Below are 27,389 nucleotides of genomic sequence, written 5' to 3' on the forward strand. Positions count from 1 at the left end.
AAAATACCAACCATTTAACATACACTTTGTCTCCTTTCTTTCTTAAAACTTTCGCACTTAAATATAGATCTCGATATTTTGTCTTCTGCAGTTCATGCTCATCAAAATTTCCCATTATTTTTTTCTCCATCCAATGCTTTTAATTTATTTGTCGTTGGATTAGAACGAATAACATCTTCAGTTTCAAAAATTTCTGTTGACTGTTGGCTATTTATCCTTCTTCAAAAATTTCTTTAAGTTTACTAATTCTAACTTTATTGCGAACTTTATATTTAAGTCTGTCATTAGATATAAACACGTTTGTCTTATAATATTTTACTAACTTCTTTTGGATTTATTTTTATTGTTTAATGTTTTATACTATTTTATTCATCAACCAATTTTTCAGCTAGTTTAATACATTTATAATTTCCTTGAAGATCAGCTTTTTCCACTTCTTTTATTTAAACGTTCTATAATCTTTCTACAACAGATGCATTCAATTTGGTAAAAGTTGAATGATGCTTCATATTACATATTGTAATAAATTTTTGAAAATTTTTATTATTAACTGCTTTATCGCTATCTGTTTATAATTTGCTTAGACATCTTTGTTTTAAAGTGTTTTCAAAATATTTCTACTAGTTATACCTTTAATTTGAATAGACAAGCATATTTTGATAAAGAAAGATTACAGTTAATAAATATTTATATCTTTTATTTATTTTTGAAATTCTTTTAAATATACTAGAATCTGTTTCTACCATATCAGCTTCCAATAAATCATGTACATCAAGAGGGACAATATGTCTACTTTTAAAATGTCTCCTTATTGGTTTATGTACATCATTAATAATTTCTTCTCGAATATTTTATGGTTTGGGTGAATCACATAGCCCTAAACCTACAAAAATTTTTTAGCGAATTTACACTTTTTACTTTTACATATTGCATAAATTCCTTCAATTCTTTGTCTTCCTCTTTTTCATGTAGCTTTATTTGGTGATGGGTGACAGTAAACATTTTACATATTATACACCAAGTATGATTGCCTTAAAGATTATTAAGGTTATACATTTATATAAGATTAAATGTCGCTGATGAAAATTATTTTTGCATCTACTGGAGCCGGCCGGAGTGGCCGAGTGGTTCTAGGTGCAACAGTCTGGAACTGCGCGACTGCTAGGGCCTCAAGTTCGAATCCTGCCTTGGGCATGGATGTGTATGATGTCCTTAGGTTAGTTAGATTTAAATAGTTCTAAGTTCTAGGGGACTGATGACCTCAGAAGTTAAGTCCCATACTGGTCAGAGCCATTTGAACTGTTACTGGAACAGTAGACACTAGTTTTAAACTTAGAAAATTTTATTTATGCAATATTTTTATTGACCAGTTGCCGGTAGATATTTCATATAGATTATCAAACACACTTAAGAAAATATCAAAATCATTAAATGATAAATCTTTTTCTATGTTTTTACCAATAACACCAACTTTATAACGGTAAATACTCAAAATTATGTGTTTTTAATCACCACCAGTCAAAAGTAAATTCAGTAATTTATTTATCATATACCTTTGGTTCCAGTATACTGCATCTATGTAAAGCATAAATCAGAGCTGCATTGTTATGTATCATTTTACGATATCATAAATTGTATTCTCTTTATTGGAAGATATCACTTCTACTTTTATATTCAATTTTTGTAACAAGGTTGTTTAGTCACAGACTAAGTTGTGATAGGTGATGCAAAGTCTGCTTTAGCTGAGGCAGACTCATTTTCTTAATAGTGTTTGGTAACTGGATCATAATCATTTACGAGACCTTTTATATCTATCAGTCTTCTGCCTTTAAAATGAATAAAACTTTTTAAATGCTTTAAAAATGCTACTCAGTTCATTTTAAATTGCTTAATTACATTCTATTTTTCTATCTACTAATGATTCTAATTATGCATACGTATTACAAACATGACTTATATTGTTGTTGAAGTATTTGATTAAATTTTTAGTTTCTGAATTTTTTCCTTCTTTTTGTTTGATTGAAAATCTTCAGGTTTTGATTCAAATCCTTTTTTTTATTTTGTATAGGCACATTGATCTTGTAGCTGACTTTAGGCTATGCCTTAGTTCCAAAACTGTCCATCAACTAGATTCAAAATATCATTAAACTTAGAATTGCCTGACACTATTTTTAAAACAAATATACCCAAATGGCCACAAATTACTTTTTTTAAATTTTGTATTCGTTGTTGTTATAGTACAATTCACTTGAGCCTAGACACATAACGACATCTTTAATAATATTTCCTTCAAATGAATCATAAACAAATTTTTATCTTTATTCTTATAATAACAGATCGAATGGTAGCCACCATGATCAGTTGTATCTAAGTTAACTATGCCAGATACATATCATCTAGGGTGATTAGGTAATTCATCAATCATAAATACACCACGAAAGTATTTGGTTTTTGATTGCTTAGCTAGTTCTTCTGTATCAGAATTACTTAATGGAGTAGGAAACATATTGATTAGTTTTTGGAATTTTTTTTATTCGCCTCCCAGCTTTCTTCTCCATTGCTATATTATGTTTTTTGGTTCTTCTAATTCTGTATCACCTTTTTTCTCCATTTCTGCTTTTGCAATATCAGCTGCTCCACCTCCTTGTGAAGTCATAGTTGCTAGATACGATAATGCTGCGAATAATAAAGGAAGAAATGCTCCTTCACATTTTGTTAGTCCTGAACCTTCTTTCTTCATTGTTAGGTGTTCAATAATTTTTTCACTTCATGTATACCTAATGTTATGACTAAATTACCACCTGTTTTCTTATGTCTCTTTTTGTGCATCAGTTAAACATTTCAGTACCATGTAATATATAATTTTGGAGTTTCATGTCAATTGTTTTTGGTTTAGTGTTCCACTACCTAGTAAGGTATAAGAAATGGTGAAGTTATTCTTCTATAAAGATAAATTTTTTATTAGTATTAACATATTTTATAGTTCACAAACATTATTGTCAAGATCCAAGACCATCCTAATTTTATCTTTTCATACATTATTCCTTTGACTGCTGTAGCAGACAATTTTTCTCCAGTTGATGCATCAGACGCATACATTCTTTCTTTTGCAGCTAACTGAAGCTGTTTATCTGCTGTACATCTTACTTCTAAATCTTTGTTATCTCTACATGAAATATAATGTTTCCTGAAGGCTCCATTTATTATATTTATTCGTTGATCTCCTCTGGGTAATCTTTCATCTAAATTGGAGCCAGACCACAAAATCTATAGCTAGGTAGATGAATTTCAAATGGTAATTTATTAATTATTGTGTTATCCAATTCTTTTCCATTATTTTCACTTTGCCAGAATGTGTGTGGCAATCTATTCAAAAATCAAATCACATGTGAAATTTCTTTTGGATTGTTGATAGTAAAATCAGTAAATTTATTTGTTAACATTTGTTTTATTCCCACCTTTTCACTGCAGTAATTTTTATTTCCACTTAATTCTTCTCCATGAATAACTGATGATCTATCGGTTAAATTTCTAACATCATTGATCCGCCCAAGAAACACTGAAACTGACATAAAGATTCTTAAAACTAGTAACAGCCTATACCAAAAATTAACTGTAGAAGAAAACAATCGCAGCAAAAAATCAATAGCCCAAGCAAAGCGAGTACTAAATGAATACACATCACTTTGCGATCCAACCCTCCTTGCCTAAATTGAAGAACTATATAAATAACACCCACACCAAAGCTTACATGATCAGTCCACAAAACTAACTATATTTTCCTCTCCCCCATGTCGCACTACATTCACTCTAGATGCGTTTCCAAACAACCTCCCACTTCCCTCTCTCTCTCTCCCTCTTTCCCTCCCCGCGACACACACACACACACACACACACACACACACACACACACCATCCATAAACGCCAACAACACTTGAATTCTGCTCACCTTACACAGACAAACGTACACGAAATAAATGTATATTACACAGCTACAACAACACATCATGGCGGCGAAAACACTGAAGAGGTTCCAAAAATTCCAGAAAATGCCTGTGAAATGACAAAAGTGGTAGAAATCAGCGCGTTACCACACCACAAACAAAGCGGTCAAACACCACTATATTAAAGTCGTAAGTAACACGCTAAATAACGCAATACATACTCATATTCATTTTCGCTTAGAAATGTGTAATAAATAAAAATTACGTTTTGCTGTTTCCAAATTACAAGTTGTAGATTGTGCAGCGGACTGACAGCTACCCTACCAACATAAACTTTCAACAGCTTCATGTAAAGAATGTAAACTAATGTATATATACATCAATCTTCCAAAATAAGCTATAAAACCAACAACATTAGACATATTGCAATACACAACATACACTGCATCAGCCTAGTATCACGTCTCAACTGTGAACTGTAAACAAACCATGTATAATATCTGAGAACAATAACTTCATTCACAAGTGGAAATATATTTTTACCAAATGTTTTCTCTAAACATTAATATGTAATAACAATTTTACAGAAAGGAAATAACGTAACCCACTGAAGATAGCACAGAAAGTGCTGAAACATCTCTGGGTAAAACAAAACTCCAAAGATGTCTTGCATAAGGCGGAATTCCTCATATAAGTTTCTTAGCAAGCATGGAAATAAGAACTGCAACACCACAAGTTGGTTAAAATCATACAAACTAAGTAGGAGAACAAAATAGATCTTATCTCTCTTTCTGATTGAGTACAATACAGTATGGTTTAGATATTAGACTCTTCAAAGTACCTACCTCTTGCCTTAGGACAGTAGCACAAACTCCTGACATTCTGGAGATCAGATTTTGTAGTGTTTGTAAAGATGTGTCAGTCTAAAACGTCTGTAAATTGTTTCACAATTCTTCAACATCAAATGACCTCAGTTTTCTGATGATCCCATTAGCGTTCAATGGGATTTAAGTTAGGGGTCTGACTCAGCTGAATCAAGTTTTTTAGTTTCTCATATATTTCTTTTCTATTGACATAACCTCTCTACGTTTTAGAATCATGTTCGAGATCACTGTCCTGCTGCAGAACAGACTTACGATCAATAAGTCTCTGGTCAGTGGAACTGTATTTTTGATCAGTACCCTGGGTTATCCTTCCATTTTAAATGTTGCATTAAATCTTAGTGGATCACACATTATCTCCTGCAAACAAGGCTTCCTCCATGACTGATCCTCCACCATGCTTTACCTTGTGTGTCACCCACTGACTCTTCCTATGTTATCCATGAACGTGATAAACAAACATGTTTCTGCGATGGATTCCAAATATTTCAATTTTAGATTAGTGTGTGAACAGCACCTTCGACCTTTGCTGCATGCTCCAACTTTTACATTGTTGTGGCAATTGCAATTTTCACCTTATTTTGTTCTTATGTTAAAGGTTGTCTGGCTGGCATGCACCCCTTTAAACCTTGTTCATGCAGACAGTGCTACAGTGTTGAGATTGAGATTTGAGCTGCTTGTGTACGATTCACTTCCTTGCGGGTTTCAGGTGCAGTATGAGTCTTCTGATGTTCACTCTGTATATGAGCGGAACGTCCCTGTATGATCCCTGTGGGATCTTCCAGGTAGCAAAATCATAGCATTGGCATCAGTTTGCTTGAACTGCTGCAATTAATACTCCACTGATGATTAGGCTATGCCAACTTTTGTTGTTATTGTCCTACTAAAATAGCCTTCTTGATGCAGAGCTAAAATTACAGCACGTTTTTCGGGTCCAGTCTCCTTCTTAGGTCCCATTTGGAGGTAAAATGATATGAACCTGTTCAGGGATATAGCTGCATCTCAGAAAAATTCAGTACATGAAACGAGAACTTTTTACAGTTTTACTCCTACCACGGCCTGGCAGTAGATGCCAACCTGGCTGATGTGCTAATCACTTAGGTCACTGGATAGCATTGCTGAAGTTTCAGCAAAACACTCCAAGCAGATAGAAGTGCATGGAACAGCTAACATGGTGTGACAAAGTATGACATAATACTTTGTAACTCAGGCACTTCCTTGCTATCGAGAAACTAACATACTGCAAATTTAACTGTGTCTAGCAACCCATGCTTCGGGCAGAGGAAGCTTGGAAAAGCTGACAAGACAAGTAGTAGGAAGGAGATTTACTCCCCCTCCCCCCCATTAGGACTACGTCAGAAGCGTTGCTATAAAGGTATAAACAATCAAGCTTAGTGGTTCAAACCACTTAGTCATGCTGCCATTCTGAGTCTTGAAATGGAGAGAATGATGGGCCTTTGAATTTGAGAGAACCATGAACCATCATTGGTAATGAAGATCAGCTCAATATCTGCCCTCTGACTGACTGACTAAGTTCCAGTGAGGCGTATGTACCTATCCTATAGCGGCCGTAGGACTACGGAAGCGTCAATAATACAGGGAGCTAGTGCACAGCCAGCGTCTGTCCTCTGAGGATTTCGTAAAAAAAAGCCAAACTTTTGAACAGATTACTCAGAAAGTGTGTTAAGTTTCATTGGACATAGGAGTGTCAGCTAGTATTCAAGAAATTGAAGGAAGCGTTGATTTCAGGTCACGTATTGGTTTTCCCATATTTTAAAAAAGAGTTGATCCTTTATTGTGACTCTTCTAACGAGGTAGTCAACTGTATTTTGGGTCAGGTGATTGATGGACAGGAGTATCTGGTAGGGTATGTTATGAGGCAGTTAAATAAGGCGAAATGTAACTACTCAACAACTGAAAAGGAAATTTTAGTGGTCATGCATAATATTACATATTTCCAAGGTTATGTGTGTGGTAGAAGACTTAAATTGTTGACTGATCATACATCATTGAAGTGGCTGCTTGGTCTGTAAATTAATAATATTAATAAAAAACCTAACATATTTATAAAATCAAAATAAAAAATAATGAACTAAAACGCCACTAATTAAGAGACTAATGATTATGCTACCTTTGCACGGTCAAAATACCGCGGCTCTTTAAAAATACGCTCGACCCATCTAGTTACATCGATGTTCACTGGACATTAACTTTGAGGTGGGAATTGAGATAGTGAATGTATCATATTGTAGGTAGGTTACCTAATGAAAATAGTGTGGAAGCACTTTTGCAACGAACTATCATACGAGAGGCGTTTGAAAAGTCCGCGCAAAGTCCGAAAGATGGCACCACCGGCGCATATCGAAGTTATATTTAGTTAAAGCATCTCTTGAAAACACTAAGTTTCACCCATATTGGTTTATTTCTTTGTCTTCGGCATTCGTGTGAATCAAGGAAGTCGAGTGATTGTCAAAAAATGGACGAAAAGAATTTCCTGTGGTGATTAAACATTACTTTGTGAAAGGCAAAACGCCTCCGGAGACTAAAGAGAAGCTTGATAAACATTACGGTGACTCTGCACCTTCGATTAGAACAGGTTATAAGTGGTTTCCAAATTTTCGGGGTGGCTATATGGGCACAAGTGATGCTGAACGTACTGGAAGCGCTGTGGAGGTTACGACTCCAGAAATCACTGAAAAAAGTCCATGATATTGTGATGGATGACAGGACGCCATTAGTTTGAAAGCCATGAGATCGAAAGGAGGCCAATATCTGGTTCGTAGTCAGTGGTATTTAGTAACCTGATCTGAATTAGGCCATTGGGCGGTATTGAGCTTCATGGCTGTGCCCTGGTGATAGGTACATTCACGAGAGATGCCAAACGGTGGCTACTATACCACACTTCATCCCATCCATGATCTGTAGACTATTTTGCAGTGCAATATGACTGCTTTATGTTTCTCGATCTGTACAAAATAGTTTGCTGCTGATATTCTTGTGATCTGTGTGTCTGCAGAAAGTCTTGGGCATTGCTACCACACCAGCGCAGCAAATTTGTTGGTATATTCAGTAAGGACCTACAAGAAATCTCCATTCACACGAAGTTCCTTGATGTTAGCGAGTCACAAGACATCCTTTGCTGGGGGCGGGAGGGGGGGCGGTATAGGAGTGTCTACAGACTGGTTAACCAGGACGGTGGTCGAGCAATGTATCTACAGTAAATTCCTTGACGTCAGAGAGTCACTTTTGAAAAAAATCCATGATATTGTGATGGATGACAGGACGCCATTAGTTTGAAAGCCATGAGATCGAAAGGAGGCCAATATCTGGTTCGTAGTCAGTGGTATTTAGTAACCTGATCTGAATTAGGCCATTGGGCGGTATTGACCTTCCTGTGTGCAAGTGTTCAGAGAGATGTCCAAGCAGACCAGCTTCCCCTGGTTCTGACAGGTGGTGAGATGCTGTGTCTTTAGATCCTCTTGAGACTAATATCTGAAGGAAATAGGTTTCGAAATATGTAATGAACTTTTAGATAGGTAATTGTACTGATCTTATGTCTACACTTAGACGTCAGTGTGCTCTGAAAAGTAAGGAAAAAAGGCCTTAACATTTCTGACTGTGGCAGCAAATATAAACTAAGCTCATTCAACATTTCCATGCACGATCAAAATAAAAAAGCGCTGCAATTCTGTAAATAATCCACGCTGCCTTCTCACGTACTGTTGCCGACCAGAGTTGCCGTGCAGTTCTAGACGCTACAGTCTGGAGCCAGGCGACCCCTACAGTCGCAGGTTCGAATCCTGCCTCGGGCATGGATGTGTGTGATGTCCTTAGGTTAGTTAGGTTTAATTAGTTCTGAGTTCTAGGCGACTGATGACCTCTTGGAAGGGCGGATTATCTCCAGGGGGTCATAAACCACTTAGCAGAAGAATAGGTTAAGGACCTGTCGATCAGAAGAGAACAACAGGTTTGTCTATGAATGTATTCTTGTCCCTGAATGTATGCATCCCACATTAATAAATTATGCTCCTGCCAACCTTTCCTACTACTGCCATTATGGGAGGAAGGTGTTAAAGAATGGATATAAAAAGTATGTAACAAAAAGGAAAATGAAGTTTAGCTCACCAAATTGTAAGTAAGTCCATTCTGTGAGTGTGTAATAACGAACTACGAGTGAATATTAGATTTGCATGGTCGTATGCGTTATTGTTATAATTTCGAGAAAGATGTGTGTTCTGTACATTCAACTATGTATCTGTTGCATATTTGATATATAGCCCAAGAATGATTGTGAAAAAGAAGTATTTCAGGTGCATAAAGCGTGTTTTTGTGAGGAAAAAAGAGGAAAAGGCGAAAATGAGGCGGTATCTGCGTCTCTATCAAACAATACAAGTGGTAAAAATTTCAAATATGTGTCATAGCACTGGTAGCGGTTGTAGACAGTTGAATGGATTAGTACTGCTATATATATATATATATATATATATATATATATATATATATATATATATATAGGCAATAGTACCTATATATCCATCATGAACTACTGCTAACCCGACTGATAAAAAACCTGACAAACATAAAATATGTGATAACGATAAACCTAACAGAATTTTTGTCCATGTCGTAAATACTAAATTAAATATGACACTACAAGCACTGGCACTGCTCTGAAAACAAACGAATTAATTTACCCTTCATCTTTATGGTATTTAATATGATTTTGTTCATATTTCTAAATATCATAAAACCAGGGGCAAGTGGTCTAAGACTTGTCCCTAGGGTGCGTTGCAGCTGCCTACAGCTCAAATTATCCTACATCGAAACAAATACACCAGAAGACTCTGTACAGTGCATGGTGGAGGGTAAACCCCACCAGTGTTATCGCTTCCCTTCTATCTCACTCTCACATATTGATTAAGTAAAAAATGACTGTAACCCTACATACATGTTCCAATATAGCCTTATGTTCCGGAGAGAGATACATCTTCCTCCCCAAAACTTTTTTTTTTTTGCATATTCGAATGGAGTTGTTGTTATGCTCTTCAGTCCTGAGACTGGTTTGATGCAGCTCTCCCTGCTACTCTGTCCTGTGCAAGCTGCTTCATCTTTCAGTACGTACTGCAGCCTACATCCTTCTGAATCTGCTTTGTGTATTCATCTCTTGTTCTCCCTCTACGGTTTTTACCCTCCACACTGCCCTCCAATTCTAAATTGGTGCTCCCTTGATGTCTCAGAACATGTCCTACCAACCGATCTCTTCTTCTAGTCAACCTGTGTCACAAACTCCTGTTTCCACCAATTCTATTCAATACCTTCTCATTATTTATGTGATCTACCCATCTAATCTTCAGCATTCTTCTGTATCACCACATTTCGAAAACTTCTATTCTCTTCTTGTCTAAACTATTTACTGTCCGTGTTTCACTTCCATATATGGCAACACTCAAATGGAGTATACCAAGCTATATAATTCTAGCAGCACCCACATTATGCAGTTGCTTAAAAAAATCAGCCACATAACACAAACAGATGTGGACTGTCATGATTGGTAGATAGCGAGTTTTTTTGGAATATACACATAAACCCAGTAGTCCATCCATGTAGTTAGTATTGAGCTGTCAAAGCGGTGTTACTGTTTGCCAGTATGTATCATTTGACCACCTACAGGTCTATGTGTGTTAACGTTGGGACAGCACTTGACAATCACCCAGAAGGTATAGTGGAAACTGAGAAGGTTTCGTCAGGCATGAAGGTGACTCTCATTCAAAATGAGTGGAAGAAACTGTGCAGCAAACTGGCACATATTTCTGAAGGATCAAAGAGTCGTGAACCTTCATGGTTTCCCAGATGCAGTATGTGCTGTAGTGAACAGACTAAGGAAATGGCGAGTTGGTATGTATATCAAAATGTAAAGCTCATGAAGACGATGTTAGGTAGCTATATAAGTGCATGTATTGTGAGCTATGTAAGGTGATATACTTCTTTAAGCAGAGGTTGCGATGCGATATGTGTTGAATTCATACTATCCAGAAACAATTACTTGTGAAATACTGTCACATTGTGAACGAAGAAGACTGACTTTTTTTTTAATTTCAGCATGCATGATGAGTATGGTCGATATGTCAAAGCATTTTATATATAACATGTGAGGTGAAACTACAAAACTGTAATAAATTGATATTTTTTTACAAGTTGCAATATTTGTGTCTAAGAAATACCCAAGCATCAAGAGGAACAATAGAATCAGATATGTATAACGCAGATGTTTTCCACATAGCTTCCCAATGTCTGTGGCAGTTGACGCTAAATAACGAAAAGTGTGAGATGATCCACATGAGTTCGAAAAGAAATCCGTTGGAATTCGATTACTCGATAAATAGTACAATTCTCAAGGCTGTCAATTCAACTAAGTACCTGGGTGTTAAAATTACGAACAACTTCAGTTGGAAGGACCACATAGATAATATTGTCGGGAAGGCGAGCCAAAGGTTGCGTTTCATTGGCAGGACACTTAGAAGATGCAACAAGTCCACTAAAGAGACAGCTTACACTACACTCGTTCGCCCTCTGTTAGAATATTGCTGCGCAGTGTGGGATCCTTACCAGGTGGGATTGACGGAGGACATCGAGAGGGTGCAAAGAAGGGCAGCTCGTTTTGTATTATCGCGTTATAGGGGAGAGAGTGTGGCAGATATGATACACGAGTTGGGATGGAAGTCATTACAGCATAGACGTTTTTCGTCGCGGCGAGAGCTTTTTACGAAATTTCAGTCACCAACTTTCTCTTCCGAATGCGAAAATATTTTGTTGAGCCCAACCTACATAGGTAGGAATGATCATCAAAATAAAATAAGAGAAATCAGAGCTCGAACAGAAAGTTTTTCCCGCTCGCTGTTCGGGAGTGGAATAGTAGAGAGGTAGTATGATTGTGGTTCGATGAACCCTCTGCCAAGCACTTAAATGTGAATTGCAGAGTAGTCATGTAGATGTAGATGTAGATGTAGATGTACTGTCTGATTGTCTGAAAGGCCCATTGACTATAACAACTTTGTACGTACACTGAAGGAAAAAGAAATCACAACACCAAGAAGGAGCTGCGCCACATAATGGAAAGTTGGTAGATGTGTTTCTACATCTGAAAGATGAAGTCCATTGAAATTTAGCACCTCTCTGCAGATTCAAGTCAGGTTTGCTTTAAATGCAACCTATAATATTTGAGGGCAATAAGCTTTCATACTGGCGGTGGTGAGTTGATGTTAGTGAAGAATGGCTTTGAGGTGAAATAGACGCCATTATCAACACCTCCCTGTGTTTGAATGAGGTGATGTAATAGGGCTATGAGAAGCTCGATGTTGTTTCTGCGATACAGCAGAATGTGCGGCTGGTCCCGGAGAAGGTTCGAGTCCTCCCTTGGGCATGGGTGCATGTGTTTGTCCTTAGGATAATTTAGGATAAGTAGTGTGTAAGCTTACAGACTGATGACCTTCGCAGTTAAGTCCCATAAGATTTTAAAAAAACACATATTTTCAACATTTGAGTATCACACGCAAACTTTACATAAATAGAGTAAGGAAATTTCGCCCACAAATAGATCGTAGTGCTAAATATATCCAAGGTGTTGTATGCACCGACGTTTGAGAGCATAAACACCCCCCTCCAGCACCATGTTACCACTAAACAGATCATGTGGAAAAATCCAACCGATCACATAAACTTGCGATTACGAAGAGCTCGCCGTCCGCCGACTGCCAGGAGTCAAGGTCGCCCCTTCTGCCGCCGGCAAGGAGCGCCAGTGAGGAGAGACCTGCATACATATCGTCTTTGCCGGCAGCCCCACGTCAATCCTGCAGCATCCACACACCCGCCATACCGAACGCTTCTCTTCTATTGCCATTCGCCCAGCACACTGGTCACTTTGCTAGCTCCTGCTGCTGCAGCGAAGTGCAGACAATTCGTCGCATTTGTTGTAACTAACCACCCATGTCAGGCTGAGCTGATCTGTTACTTCCAGTCGCTGCCTCCCCTGCTACCGACCACGGTGCACTGCAAAACAAACAATTGTGGCTTGCATGTATACAGTAGTTCTAACCAACCCTACCTGGACATAGACTCCCCGAGTTTAAAAAATCTACTTTCGCAAGTCTGAGAAAGTGAAGTTGTTGACTATACACCTAGAAATTCTCAAGCAAAATGAAGACTTGTCTCTTTTATACACGCCAAGAAATTGGGGCACACACGCATTTCACATCACTAAAGTATCCATACTTGTTGTGAAAATCCTGTAACAGCATAACCTAAGCTACATTTCCTTTAAGTATTTTGTCGTCCGCTAGAGAAAAATATATTCCAATCAGCCTAATATCTGTTACGTCCTGCACGACAGTACTAGAATTTTAAACTCGTTTTTGGCTCATGACGAACTTCTAAGATCTTCCTGTCTCTCTGCATCTCCTCCATTTCCGAACAACATGGCTTTGGTTCACTCCGAGACACCTGGACACTTACCCTGTTGAGAGCCCTTCCTGGCACAAAGTAACAATGCGGACGCGATCGAAACGCGGTATTGACCATCTAGGCATGGTTGAATTACAGACACCACAAGCCGTGTACCTCCTTTGCGGTGGAATGACTGGTACTGACCGGCTGTCAGACCCTCTCTGTCTAATAGGCGCTGCTCGTGCATGGTTGTTTACATATTTGGATGGGTTCATTGACATCTCTGAACAATCAAAGAAACTGTGTCTGTGATGCAATATCCTCAGTCAACATCTATCTTCAGGAGTTCTGGGATGCAAAACTTTTTTTGATGTGTGTAATAGCAAGACTCTGCCAGTATTCAAAGTCTTGGCTTGTGATGTCAGGTTAAGTCTGTATCAAACTTCCACGTCAGCCATATTTTATCCAGGTCGCCCATCTTATGTCAGCCATATTTCATCCAGGTCCACAGTCTCCTATTGCGATGTCAATGCAAGACTGCACCAGTATTCCAAGTCTTCGGTTATGACATCATAGAGCCTGTTCCAATATTCCAAGTTAGCCATATTCTGTAGGCCTTATTCTATTCAGTTCAGCTATTTTTCTTTGTCATCTTGTATTCTGGCGTCTCGGTCTTGAATTGTGGCGTCATAGAGCATCTTCCAGTACTCCAAGTCAGCCAGTATGACAATGCACCAGCTTGAACTTCGCACCACTTCATATTTGGGACAACAGCTCTACTTTCTATTGTTTTTAAATTTCCCATCAAAACTTGTAACCCCTCTGTTCAACACGTTGGGCAATTGACCTTTCTCAGATGGTAGTGGTGGGAGAATGGGGGGGATCCAACAATTCATCGATGATGTCATCAATGACGTCATTGACGGTTAATTGATGATTTCAGCACCCTAGAAAATCACGCTAGAGCTGGCTAATACATATTTCAGAAGTTACTTCATCATAAACATTGAAAATGAAACTGCATGGTGAAACTCTGCAGAGATACAGGTGAAATATGTGTGCAAATACATGTGAAAAAATTTAAATATATATGTAATATGTACTTGGGTAAAACCCCAGGTAAACAAGTCGTCCTAAACATCTGGAATGATTTTACACAAATTTGGTACACATACAATTTACGATTTGGAAAGAAATTCTGTTGGGGTAAGAACCACAAGCCTCCTATAGCATTGAAAGTGGTAACATGGAGGGAGCAGGGGGAGGAGAAGTTGGACAGACCGAGACAGGAAAGATTGTATGGGCATGGATAAGTAGGAGGAGAATATGGACAAAGAGAGTGGGAGAGGATGATATAGACAGAGAAAGAAAAGAGGAGTAGATGGAAAGAGATGAGAGGAAGAAGTGACACAGAGAGAGAGGAGAAGGAGAAGGTAAACAGATAGAGGGGGAGGAGGAAATCGGTAGAGAAAGGGAAGAGGAGAAGATAGACAGAGAGTGAAGAGAGGAGGAGATACACAAAGGAAGAAAAGCAGTGAAGCCAGACAAGGACAGGTGAGAGGAAGAGATGGACAGAGAGGAGAAGGAGAACAGGAGGAAATAGAGAAAGAGTGAAGTGGAGAAGGTGGACAGAGAGATGTAGTGCAGGAGATGGATAAAGAGGGGTGAAGGCGGTGATGGAGAGAGAGAAATGGAAGGAGGAGATGAACTAATACAAGATAGCAACATATCCATACTCTGGCAGTGCTGTGCACTCATCTAATAATAGCATATATAAAGCTATTTGAACGATATCACTATGGGAAATAAAATTCTGCACATTTCTAAAACCAGTTATATAACGTGAAAGCAGTTGAGCCACACTTTGCCACTCCCTCACCATCTTGTACCTTGCAATGGAAGGAGTTCTACCGTGGAGCATGTGATATTTGGAAATGAGTTGACTTTCTTTGAGTTCTTAAACCTTTCAACTGTATTCAAAATGAAAATTTGAGTTAGTTTACAACAGCTTCTATTTACAATGTATTAAACTTGTAAATAGATTTTGCTAATACTTCTACTTAATTCGATGTTATTTATTGACTATTGGTATGTATTAGAGTTATAATGTAACATATAGACAATTAGATACAGTATTAGCAAGATTTCCTCAATTTTACTACCTTTAAATTTCAACAGAATACTTATTCCACAGTATATGACCAACTTATACCTTGGAACATTTTTTCACATATGGAAAATCTTACTTTTCTGGAAATTTTTTGTAAATTCACAAAAAGACTGCAGCGTACAAAATGTGGATGCTATCATTTCATTGTGGAATAAGAAGATATATTAAACTTCTATTACAGGGCTACCTAGAGGTGAAAGTTAGAAGTGCATTCCAAGATACGACACTTTCCCCTACTTTCAGGCTGTTAGTTGTATTACAGATGTGTGTACCTTATGTTCATAGTCCCTACAAACGTAGTGAATTCTGGAAAATTAAGCAAGGAAAGCTAGAATACTGTAATGTTTAAAACAATTTCAATTAAATATCTTGCTTTTTTGGTTAGTGTATTACTTTTGGCACAAATGAGCAATAATTGTGCAAAAATGCAGTTGTAAAGATTGAAATGCAGTGCGTAGCGCAACAAATACATGACTACCAGTTCTGTACTACAATGGTTGAAAATGCACTTTTATAGAGGACTTCAGTGGGTACTGATGCTTTACTTGTGGGAAGTAGCTGAGCCATTAAAACTGTCAGAATGTACATACTCCAATTATTACAGAAATTCTCAACTGGATATTTAAGTTAAAAGTTTATCCTCTAACAGGATAAAGGTACGAATAGAAACAGTCTCCTTATTAACAACTCTTGATTTCAGTACCACCCCACAGGTACCAAGTATCATACATCATTCTATTTTTTATGTGCAGACCATGATATGTACACATCCACATAAAGAATCTACATCTACATCTACATTTATACTCCACAAGCTACCCAGCGGTGTGTGGCGGAAGCACATTACGTACCACTGTCATTACCTCCTTTTTCTGTTCCAGTCGCGTATGGTTCACGGGAAGAACGACTGTCTGAAAGCCTCCATGCACACTCGAATCTCTCTAATTTTACATTCGTGACCTCCTTGAAAGGTATAAGTAGGAGGAAGCAATATGTTCGATACCTCATCCAGAAACCCACCCTCTTGAAATCTGGAGAGCAAAGTACACTGCGATGCAGAGCGCCTCTCTTGCAGAGTCTGCCACTTGATTTTGCTAAACATCTCCGCAACGCTATCACGGTTACCAAATAACACTGTGACGAAACGCGCCGCTCTTCTTTGGATCTCCTCTATCTCCTCCGTCAACCCGATCTGGTACGGATTCCACACTGATGAGCAATACTCAAGTATAGGTCGAACGAGTGTTTTGTAAGCCACCTCCTTTGTTGATGGACTACATTTTCTAAGGACTCTCCCAATGAATCTCAAGCTGGTACCCGCCTTACCAACAATTAATTTTAAATGATCCTTTCACTTCAAATCGTTCTGCATGCATACTCCCAGATATTTTACAGAAGTAACTGCTACCAGTGTTTGTTCCGCTATCATATAATCATACAATAAATGATCCTTATTGCTATGTATTCGCAGTACATTACATTTGTCTATGTTAAGGGTCAGTTGCCACTCCCAGCACCAAGTGCCTATCCGCTGCAGATCTTCCTGCAACTTCTCTGCATACTACAGCATCATCCGCGAAAAGCCGCATGGAACTTCCTACACTATCTACTAGGTCATTTATATATATACACTCCTGGAAATTGAAGTAAGAACACCGTGAATTCATTGCCCCAGGGAGGGGAAACTTTATTGACACATTGCTGTGGTCAGATACATCACATGATCACACTGACAGAACCACAGGCACATAGACACAAGCAACAGAGCATGCACAATGTCGGCACTAGTACAGTGTATATCCACCTTTCGCAGCAATGCAGGCTGCTATTCTCCCATGGAGACGATTGTAGAGATGCTGGATGTAGTCCTGTGGAACGGCTTGCCATGCCATTTCCACCTGGCGCCTCAGTTGGACCAGTGTTCGTGCTGGACCTGCAGACCGCGTGAGACGACGCTTCATCCAGTCCCAAACATGCTCAATGGGGGACAGATCCGCAGATCTTGCTGGCCAGGGTAGTTGACTTACACCTTCTAGAGCACGTTGGGTGGCACGGGATACATGCGGACGTGCATCGTCCTGTTGGAACAGCAAGTTCCCTTGCCGGTCTAGGAATGGTAGAACGATGGGTTCGATCACGGTTTGGATGTACCGTGCACTATTCAGTGTCCCCTCGACGATCACCAGAGGTGTATGGCCAGTGTAGGAGATCGCTCCCCACAGCATGATGCCAGGTGTTGACCCTGTGTGCCTCGGTCGTATGCAGTCCTGATTGTGGCGCTCACCTGCACGGCGCCAAACACGCATACGACCATCATTGGCACCAAGGCAGAAGCGACTCTCATCGCTGAAGACGACATGTCTCCATTCGTCCCTCCATTCACGCCTGTCGCGACACCACTGGAGGCGGGCTGCACGATGTTGGGGCGTGAGCGGAAGACGGCCTAATGGTGTGCGGGACCGTAGCCCAGCTTCATGGAGACGGTTGCGAATGGTCCTCGCCGATACCCCAGGAGCAACAGTGTCCCTAATTTGCTGGGAAGTGGCGGTGCGGTCCCTTACGGCACTGCGTAGGATCCTACGGTCTTGGCGTGCATTCGTGCGTCGCTGCGGTCCGGTCCCAGGTCGACGGGCACGTGCACCTTCCGCCGACCACTGGCGGCAACATCGACGTACTGTGGAGACCTCACGCCCCACGTGTTGAGCAATTCGGCGGTACGTCCACCCGGCCTCCCGCATGCCCACTATACGCCCTCGCTCAAAGTCCGTTAACTGCACATACGGTTCACGTCCACGCTGTCGCGGCATGCTACCAGTGTTAAAGACTGCGATGGAGCTCCGTATGCCACGGCAAACTGGCTGACACTGACGGCGGCGGTGCACAAATGCTGCGCAGCTAGCGCCATTCGACGGGCAACACCGCGGTTCCTGGTGTGTCCGCTGTGCCGTGCGTGTGATCATTGCTTGTACAGCCCTCTCGCAGTGTCCGGAGCAAGTATGGTGGGTCTGACACACCGGTGTCTTTTTTCCATTTCCAGGAGTGTATATTGTGATAAGCAATGGTCCCATAACACTCCCCTGTGGCACGCCAGAGGTTACTTTAACGTCTGTAGACGTCTCTCCATTGATAACAACATGCTGTGTTCTGTTTGCTAAAAACCCTTCAATCCACGCACACAGCTGGTCTGATATTCCGTAGGCTCTTACTTTGTTTATCAGTCGACAGTGCGGAACTGTTGCAGTATGTGCCATCAGAACCATCATGTACAATCAGTGCTTCAGTCTCAGGTGTTGATTATCATTGATACCAACAAATCATGATGCAGTGCTTCTGAAGATTAATTAGGTGTATCTTAGCGACTTCTTCAGAATGAATGGAGTATCTTACATGAACTGAGATCTTTAGTAATGTTATACATTTCTCAATTTTACATGTAACGTTTCAGCTGTTAACCCAAATACAAAAATATCAATAAACAAATGCCGCTAACAATATATGATTTTTTACAACGTATGTGATTCTGTCATGTGAAATTCTTTGTAACGAAGAATGCCCTGAACAATAAGCATAATGCATAATTGCTGCAGGATATTAAGCTCAGTACTCTTCAGCAAAAACCACAAAAATAGCCATTTCAGTTTAATTATGGTATTTAGAAGTTATGTCTTTTACAGAACAAAATAGAATTGTAGATTGTCTTTAAATCTGTGGAAGAGACACAGACAGCATTAATTTTTTTGGAATGTGTATAATGTGTCACATGAATCTGTAGGATATACATAAGCAAAAAAAAGAACTATATGCTGAGAATGACATAAAGGTATTACAGACAATGACTGCAGGTAGGCATTGATTTGAATCAATGCGGAAGTACAGATTTGTCCTGGACCAGGATTCATCCCTGGGTCTTCTACTTGGCATATGCTCTGACCACTGAGCCATCAGGACACAGTGATCGTCACATCTATGTGGGCTACCACAAATTCTCAACTTATCCACACACTATGAATGTAGTGCCCCTTGTTTATTATCCTTATTACTCATGGCGTTTTGCTGATTCCCGTAAGAGTTCGAGCCAGGTGTGCATCTGCTACGAAGAGATCATTGGCTGTACTTTCCTTAATTATGTATGTGTGGTGTCCATTCTTTTGTACAGCCAATGATATCTTCAGTGTAGATGCACACCAGCTTCAAAGCTTACAGTAATTAGCGAAATGCTTTGCGTAATGAGAATAGTGGGCAAGGGTCGCTACATTGGTAGTGCATCGTTAAGTTGAGAATTTGAGTCTGGTAGGAGGTGTGCGAGGGTTGTCCAAGCAATTCTGATGAGTACTGTGTCTGGATGGCTCAGTGGTCAGAGCATCTGCTTAGCAAACAGGAGACCTGGGTTCGAATCTTGGACTTGCACAAATTCTAAACTTTCCCCAGTGATTTAAATCAATACCCATTCACTGCCAATATACACTGAAGAGCCAAAGAAACTGGTACACCAGACTAACATTGTATAGGACCTCAGTGTGTGTGTGCAGAAGTGCTGCAACACGACATGGCATGGACTTGACTAATAGCTGAAAAAGTGCTGGAGGGAACTGACATCATGAATCCTGAAGGGCTGTGTATAAATCCATAAGAGTAAGAGGTTGCAGAGATCTCTTCTGAACAGCATGTTGCAATGCATCCCAGATATGCTCAATAATGTTCATGTCTGTGGAGTTTGGTGGCCAACAGATGTGTTTAAACTCAGAAGAGTGGTCCTGGAGCCACTCTGTAACAATTCTGAACGTGTGGTGCGTCGCATTGTCCTGCTGGAATTGCCCACGTCCATCGCAATGCACAATGGACATGAATGGCTGCAGGTGATGAGACACAATGCTTAAGTATGTGTCATCTGTCAGAGTCGTATCTAGACATATCAGGGGTCCCATATCACTTCAACTGCACACACCCCACACAATTAAAGAGCCTCCAACAACTTGAAAAGTCCCCTGCTGACATGCAGGGTCAATGGATTCATGAAGCTGTCTCCATATCTATACATATCCATCCGCTCAATACAATTTGAAACGAGACCTGTCCGACCAGGCAACATGTTTCCAGTCATCAGCAATCCAATGATGGTGTTGACGGGCCCAGGTAACGTGTAAAGCTTTGTCTCGTGCAGTCATCAAGGGTACCTTTGGTTCCAAAAGCCCATATTGATGATGCTTCACTCAATGTTTCACACGCTGACACTTGTTGATGGCCCAGCACTGAAATCTGCAGCAGTTTCCGGAAGGGTCGCACTTATGTCACATTGAACAATTCTCTTTAATTGTCCTTGGTCCCATTCTTGCAGGATCTTTTTCCAGTCCCAGCGATGTCAGAGATTTGATGTTTTACCAGATTCCTGATATTCACCGTATGCTTGTACAATGGTCAAAAGGGAAAATCCCCACTTCATCGTTATCTCAGAGTTGCTGTGTTCCATCTCTCATGCACTGACTATAACACCACCTTCAAACTCACTTAAATGTTGATAATTTGCCATTGTAACAGCAGTAACCGATCTAACAACTGCCGCAGATACTTGTTGCCCTACGTAGGCATTGCTGAAAGCAGCGACGTATTGTGCCTGTTTATATATCTCCATATATGAATATTCATGCCTATACCAGTTTCTATGACACTTCAGTGTATATATACTGAGTAACTGCTAAAATGGCTCTTTATTTAGAAGAGAGGTGATATATCACGTGGGGCAAGGCAGTTACTGCAGTGTGGTCAACATAAAGCTGTCTCAGGGTATGCATTTTGTTAAAACAATTTGACAACATTCACGTCAACAGTGGCAATTTCTGGCAGTGTACATTGTTTCAGCCTGAAGCATTTTCCAGTCCAACCTGCCACTCGTATAACAGAACTGTGTGTCGGAGCAAAAAGATCACAACTGCCTTTCAGTATGTATGTTTCGTTCAAACTAGGTCTTTTTTGTATGAATCTTATAAGTAACTACAACCAGCGTTGTAATTTTCAGCCTTGTAACTGAGTACAGTTTGTGGCTAACAAGGATCATATTGCATGAACCATAATGGATTAGGGTGTTCGTGACTTTGATGTAGAATTGAAGCAGAGTATAGATACCAAAATAGCAATATATTTTTACACTTATTCATACAAAATTTCATTTTAAAACTGCATCAGAATAATGGCGACTTGACATGCATAGCTATGGAATAAAATGGTCTCTTTGAAGTTCAGTCGAAACATGAAAGGAAATGAGATCTAACAGAACAAGAAAGGATGTGAGAGCTAAATGATAACAGAACAATGCAGATACGAATGCCATTACATTATGTTGTCAAAAACTTATTCAACTTACCCCGATTTTAAGAAAAAACAATGTAAGGGATTTTCATCTAGAAATATGTCCTTGTGGCCTTCATTACTTTTATTAGGAAATAATGTCGTTTTTTTCTAGATTTTCAATTAATTTATTGTGTATAAGCAATCACAATGTCTTGTTTATTGAATAGATGCGCTTGTTTCAAGTGTTTTCAGGTTTTTTTTGTATGCTTACTAATGTCATCTCATCAGAATACAGTACATATATTTTCTTGTCACTGACTTTGAAACTGTTTCTAAAGAGTTTGGATAATAGTGTATCAAGTACAAGTCCCTGAGCTACAACTTGAATCCAACATCTTTTCTCACATACTGACTTCTGTAGCCAACATACAATTTTTTTTCCATTGTGCTGCATGCGCACATATGCCACAGATTCCAAATTGGAAAGAGCCATTTCTGCACAGTTTCCTTTTGTTAAAATGTGTTGTTTCAGAATTAGAATTTCTCTAGGAATTGAATCAATCCACTGTGAGAAAACATCTCTGATATTTATGAGAAATCAGTTATAAAAGATATTAGTCTGTGAATACATGAGTCATCCTTTCACCCTTCTTTTATACTGACATTATTTAGTTGATTTTTAATTTTCTCGGAATTAATCCTGCATTGAATGAGGAGTGTGCCATTTCCAACAATGCTTCAGCTATTTCCTCAGTTACATGCTTTATTATATGACTCGACATTTCGTCATTCCCTGCAGACTTCTTTGACTTTAGTCTCTGAATGGTGTTTATGAGTTCCTATTTTGTCACTGATCTACACGAAAATTTTGTACATTATATATGAAATTGTTGAGGAGTACGGTAGCGATGTTTGCTGCATGTGTAACTCTGGTTTCCTCAGTTTTCATCGTTTTAATAATATTTATGTCATTTGCACTCTTTTCCTATGTCTCTCAATGTTACTTTTAGTCCCTGCAATTTTTAATTTTATGCTTTGAATGTGTTATGGCTCTGTCTATTGAGCTAGGACAGGTATATGGGAATGTCAGGGCTGAAATGTCAGTGACTCACTTACAACCTCACAGCTTTCCAGGTTTGATTAACAATAAAAAAGGCAAGAACAGATTTTGAGTCACCCTGGACTAATTTAGCGGAACTAGTCAACTGTTTTTCTCTGATACAGAGCATTATTATAATACCCCTAATTTGAGTCCACCATGCATACTTCGAATATTTATCTAAATTAATTAGTTCATTTGTCACTTATTTGTCTCATTTATATCTTTATGGGGTTATTTTCCCCTCTGCTGTTTCCTCTACTGAATAGACACACTGTTGCAAACAGTCCGTTCATTTGTCTCTACTGTGAACTTTAAATTAAATATTTCAGACATTTTTCCTCAAAGTAACACTACTGCTATTTTGGAGATATTAACATTTATTAAACATCATACAATAATCAGGTTAAATTTTTACAAGTCACTTTCATAAAAAGAAAATATGTTGCAAATGTGGAATTATTTATCGTTATCCACATCTAAATAGTATTCAGAGAAGATTCATGCAATTTAATGTTTATTTTCAGGACTAGCAGAGACCAGGACAGTGAAGAAGTATTTGAAAATGTTTTGGAAGGACTCCAAACAATTTATACTAAGAAGTTGCTTCCTCTTGAGCAAACATATTTGTTCCATGAATTCCACTCGCCAAAACTGTATGAATCTGATTTTAAAGCAAAACCATCAGTTTTACTTATTGGTCAGTATTCCACAGGAAAAACATCGTTTGTAAGATACCTTCTAAATGACGAATATCCGGGGATGCGGATTGGTCCTGAACCAACCACTGACAAATTTATTGTTGTAATGCATGGCGAGAAAGAAGGAATCATTCCTGGTAATGCATTGGTGATGGATCCGGAAAAGCAATTTAGACCATTATCAAAATTTGGAAACAATTTTTTGAACAGATTTCAATGCTCAATTATGAATAACGAAGTTCTTAAGTCAATATCAATTATTGATACACCAGGCATTTTGTCTGGAGAAATGCATCATATTGACCGAGGATACGACTTCACAGGGGTCTTAGAATGGTTTTCTGAACGAGTTGACCAAATTATTCTTCTGTTTGATGCGCATAAGCTTGATATCTCTGATGAATTTAAAAGGGCAATTGAAGTTTTACGCATTCACACAGATAAAATTAGAATTGTGCTTAATAAAGCTGATACAGTGGATCATCAGCAGTTAATGAGAGTTTACGGTGCTCTAATGTGGTCATTAGGCAGAATAATGCACACACCAGAAACAGCAAGAGTTTATATAGGATCATTCTGGGACAAACCAATAAGAAATGATGTACACAAAAGGTATGTTAAGTTAAGCATTTTTATGAAATTTATCATACCAGTAATAGTTTGCTTTGCAATGTAAAATATGCTGAAAAGTAATTACATACTGTCATAACAACCAGATTAAATGCATGTTATGTAATTGTTAGTCAGTTTTAAAATCATCAATAATGTCTCCAGGGAATTTTACTTCTTCAGAATCATAAACAGAATCAGAATTTTATTGTCTCATTATGTACACAAATAAATCGTCAATTTAAAGCACAGGAGAGGCATCAGTGTAAATACTGCAACTGATATACATTCAATGTGTTAAAAAACCGATATTAATCTTAATTTACAAAAATCATTGCAAATTTATTTCATTAATTTAATAAGAAAGCTAAACAATATTTTGTCACATTACAAAGAATCTTCATTTAAAAATTCCACTATTGAATAATAATATTTTTGAAATAGAAAGGTGTGTAATTTTATCTTCAGTAAACACAGTTTGATACTGTGAGAGATTTTCTCTTTTAACTTGTTATAAATTTTTACAGCCATGTATCGAAGGGCCTGGGAGTATCTATGAAATGGTAAAATGAATTTACCTTTGTTTTGTGTATCACACATATCTTGAAAATGGTTTTCTACAATTAATTCTGGGCTAGTAGGGAGAAAGTTTCACTATTTTAAATACATGGAATAGTTACGATCTTTAGATTCCTGACTAAATGTCAGCATGTATCTTCAGGCTTTTGTTACTTATATTTCTAAAAGTAGTTTTCTGAATTAGTATTATCCAATTTATACTACTTGCATTCCCCCAAAAGACTATTCCATATCGTACAATATATTCAAAATAGCCATGGTAAACAAATGTCCTAGTGCCCAAGTCATTGCATGGGAAAATAATATCATTGCAAATGCAAGACAATTTGGCTTGTTTACCTGGTAGCTTATATGAGAATACCTGGATAAACTTTTTCTGTAAATGTCCCCAGGAAGTTGACAGGAACTGCTTCCCTAAGTTTCTGATTTTTGTGGGTTGTTTGAAAGTACTGTTGTTTTATTGTTTAGGTTTAAACACTGTTACTTGTTTTTTTCATTCTTAGTTTTAAGCCATTTACATCAAACCAATGTCCTAAATTATTTATTGTGTCAGTGACTCTTTGGGGAATTTGTTGTGTGGTCTCACTTTCAGTGGGTACAAATGTGCCACCTGCAAATAAAACTGAGAGCAATGATTTATTTAGGAGTAAGCCGTTACATAAAAGAAATGGGATTAAAATGGTACCTTGTGGGCCTCCCTGAGAATAATTTTGCATTCTGAGCAACAATTTCCTGGAGCTGCCATTTGCTTTCTATGTGACAAATATTATGTGAACCACTTCAAAGCACTACCATTTGTTCTGTACATTTTTTTATGTAAGAGCAGAGAATGGTTTATATAGTCGAAAGCCTTAGTGTTGTACCACATGAAATAACACTTATTTGTACACTGATTTGTTCTTAACCTTATTCTTGGAGGAGGCAAGATAGTACTACAAATTATAAAATATCAGATAACTTTATTACAACTTGAATAAGATGAAAAAGTTAACTTTGTAACAATCGAAGTTCACAGGAATGTCATAAGTACTTATTTCTCTTAGTGAACATTAATGTATCGCTTGAAATAGAACAAGATAGTAGTGTCTACTCTCAGAGTACAATTCACTATAAACTTTTACGCAGAGCTCTGTCTAATACTATTGTCACACTGCTGGCTCAGAAGAGAAATAATGCTGTAGTCTTTCACAATGATTTGTAACTATCCTGTGCTCAGATGTGTCAGCAAGCTGATGTGGTGGTGGATGGAAATTCTCCTGGAGCTTGTATACACTACCGTCTCTCATCCGTCATTGCTTCTGGCAGTGACTGTCTGCATTTAGTTCCATCGTGAGGTACCAACCTCGCTTGGCACCTTGCCCTTTGGACCACAGTACATTTCCCCCCCCCCCCCCAAACTTCCACATCGTCTTTGTGTAGTGCTGTGTCATGTGATAAGTCTGGAGAGGGAGGCCTGAATGCTGATGTGGATGAGGAGAGAGGGGACAGAACTGCAGCTGATGGCAGCTCCCTGTCTGCACCTTGGCATCTACCTTGCAAGTGATCAGGAACACTGGCTGAAAGCCGGAGAGACCACAGCAGCAGTGGTGCAATTTTCATTTCTCTGTATGGTGCCAGCTGCAGCTGGCAGAGAGGTGGATATGACCACTGTTGTGGACCCTAGCAGCATGGTGGATCTGTGGGTGAAACTTTGGAGACTGTATCACTGATAAACTCATAAGACCTCCACAGCTAGTTCTGGTGATACTGATGCAGCCCAATGGAACCTTGTATGACATTAGAAGAACGTCCTATGGCTTTTGTTATGAACCTGTGCTCCCAGCACTGTTCCTTAGAAGACTTCATCCTGTGACTGATACTTTAGCCAAGCCAGTGGAATGAATTTTTTCCACAGTGACTACAACAGATGCAACGGGGTACTGTGGTGACAACTGCATAATAAATCTGCAAGCAACTTCCTGACATGTGGCAAGAAGGAGTAAGAGGAAAGAAAAATATTAATAGCTTCTCCATCTGACTTTTTAGTGTTCAAATGAACCTTTCAGCTTTGTCATTAGACTGTGTGAGAAAAGGAAGAGTAGTTATATAGTGTATGCTATTGGTGGTACAAAACTAAAACTGTAGAATATTGGCTGACATGAATTACAGTCGACTGTCTGAGGCAAGGAGTTCAGGAAGTCCTACAAAACAAAAAATAAAGGAAAAAGGTCATATTCTGGCAGTAGTGTTGTATGTTATGATAACAACAAATTCAGATTTACAGCATGCACCTTCCACCAACAGCCATTGCGTGTTCCAGAATGGACCCATGAAATCAATATAGATATGTTACCGTGGTCCATACGGACGTGACCACTCACATAGATGCCTGGGTGAAGTGCTTCTGTTCTGCACAAACACTGCAAGAAGAAATGGTTTTCTCTATCTTAGCATCCATGCCTTGCCAAATATCGTGATGTGAGGTGAGTTGCTTTGTGTCAAATACATCCCAATGACTATGGTGGAATTAAGACAAAATTTCCCATTGGAAGGAGTCACGAAACACAATCCATGCATTTTCATTCTCTGTATTCAACAGCAGTGTGTCACGATGTGGAAAATGGTGGTACGCCATTGGATGAAGGCTTTATTTCAAACTACGTGTCCACCCACTGTGCACATACTGCGAAACAACCTGCAGA

General features: G+C 38.8%; 1 protein-coding gene across 2 annotated transcripts in view; it reads left to right on the forward strand.

The window, feature by feature from the left end:
• Positions 1–27,389, forward strand: part of LOC126299278 (EH domain-containing protein 1-like) — a 152,779-nt gene that overhangs the window by 12,449 nt on the left and 112,941 nt on the right. For both annotated transcript variants that reach the window (XM_049991061.1, XM_049991062.1), the window contains exon 2: positions 23,347–24,132. In XM_049991061.1, the coding sequence (XP_049847018.1) occupies positions 23,347–24,132 (786 nt within the window). The remainder of the gene's footprint in view (positions 1–23,346; positions 24,133–27,389) is intronic.

This window comes from Schistocerca gregaria, chromosome X (assembly GCF_023897955.1).
Source record: "Schistocerca gregaria isolate iqSchGreg1 chromosome X, iqSchGreg1.2, whole genome shotgun sequence".
Lineage (NCBI taxonomy): Eukaryota > Metazoa > Arthropoda > Insecta > Orthoptera > Acrididae > Schistocerca > Schistocerca gregaria.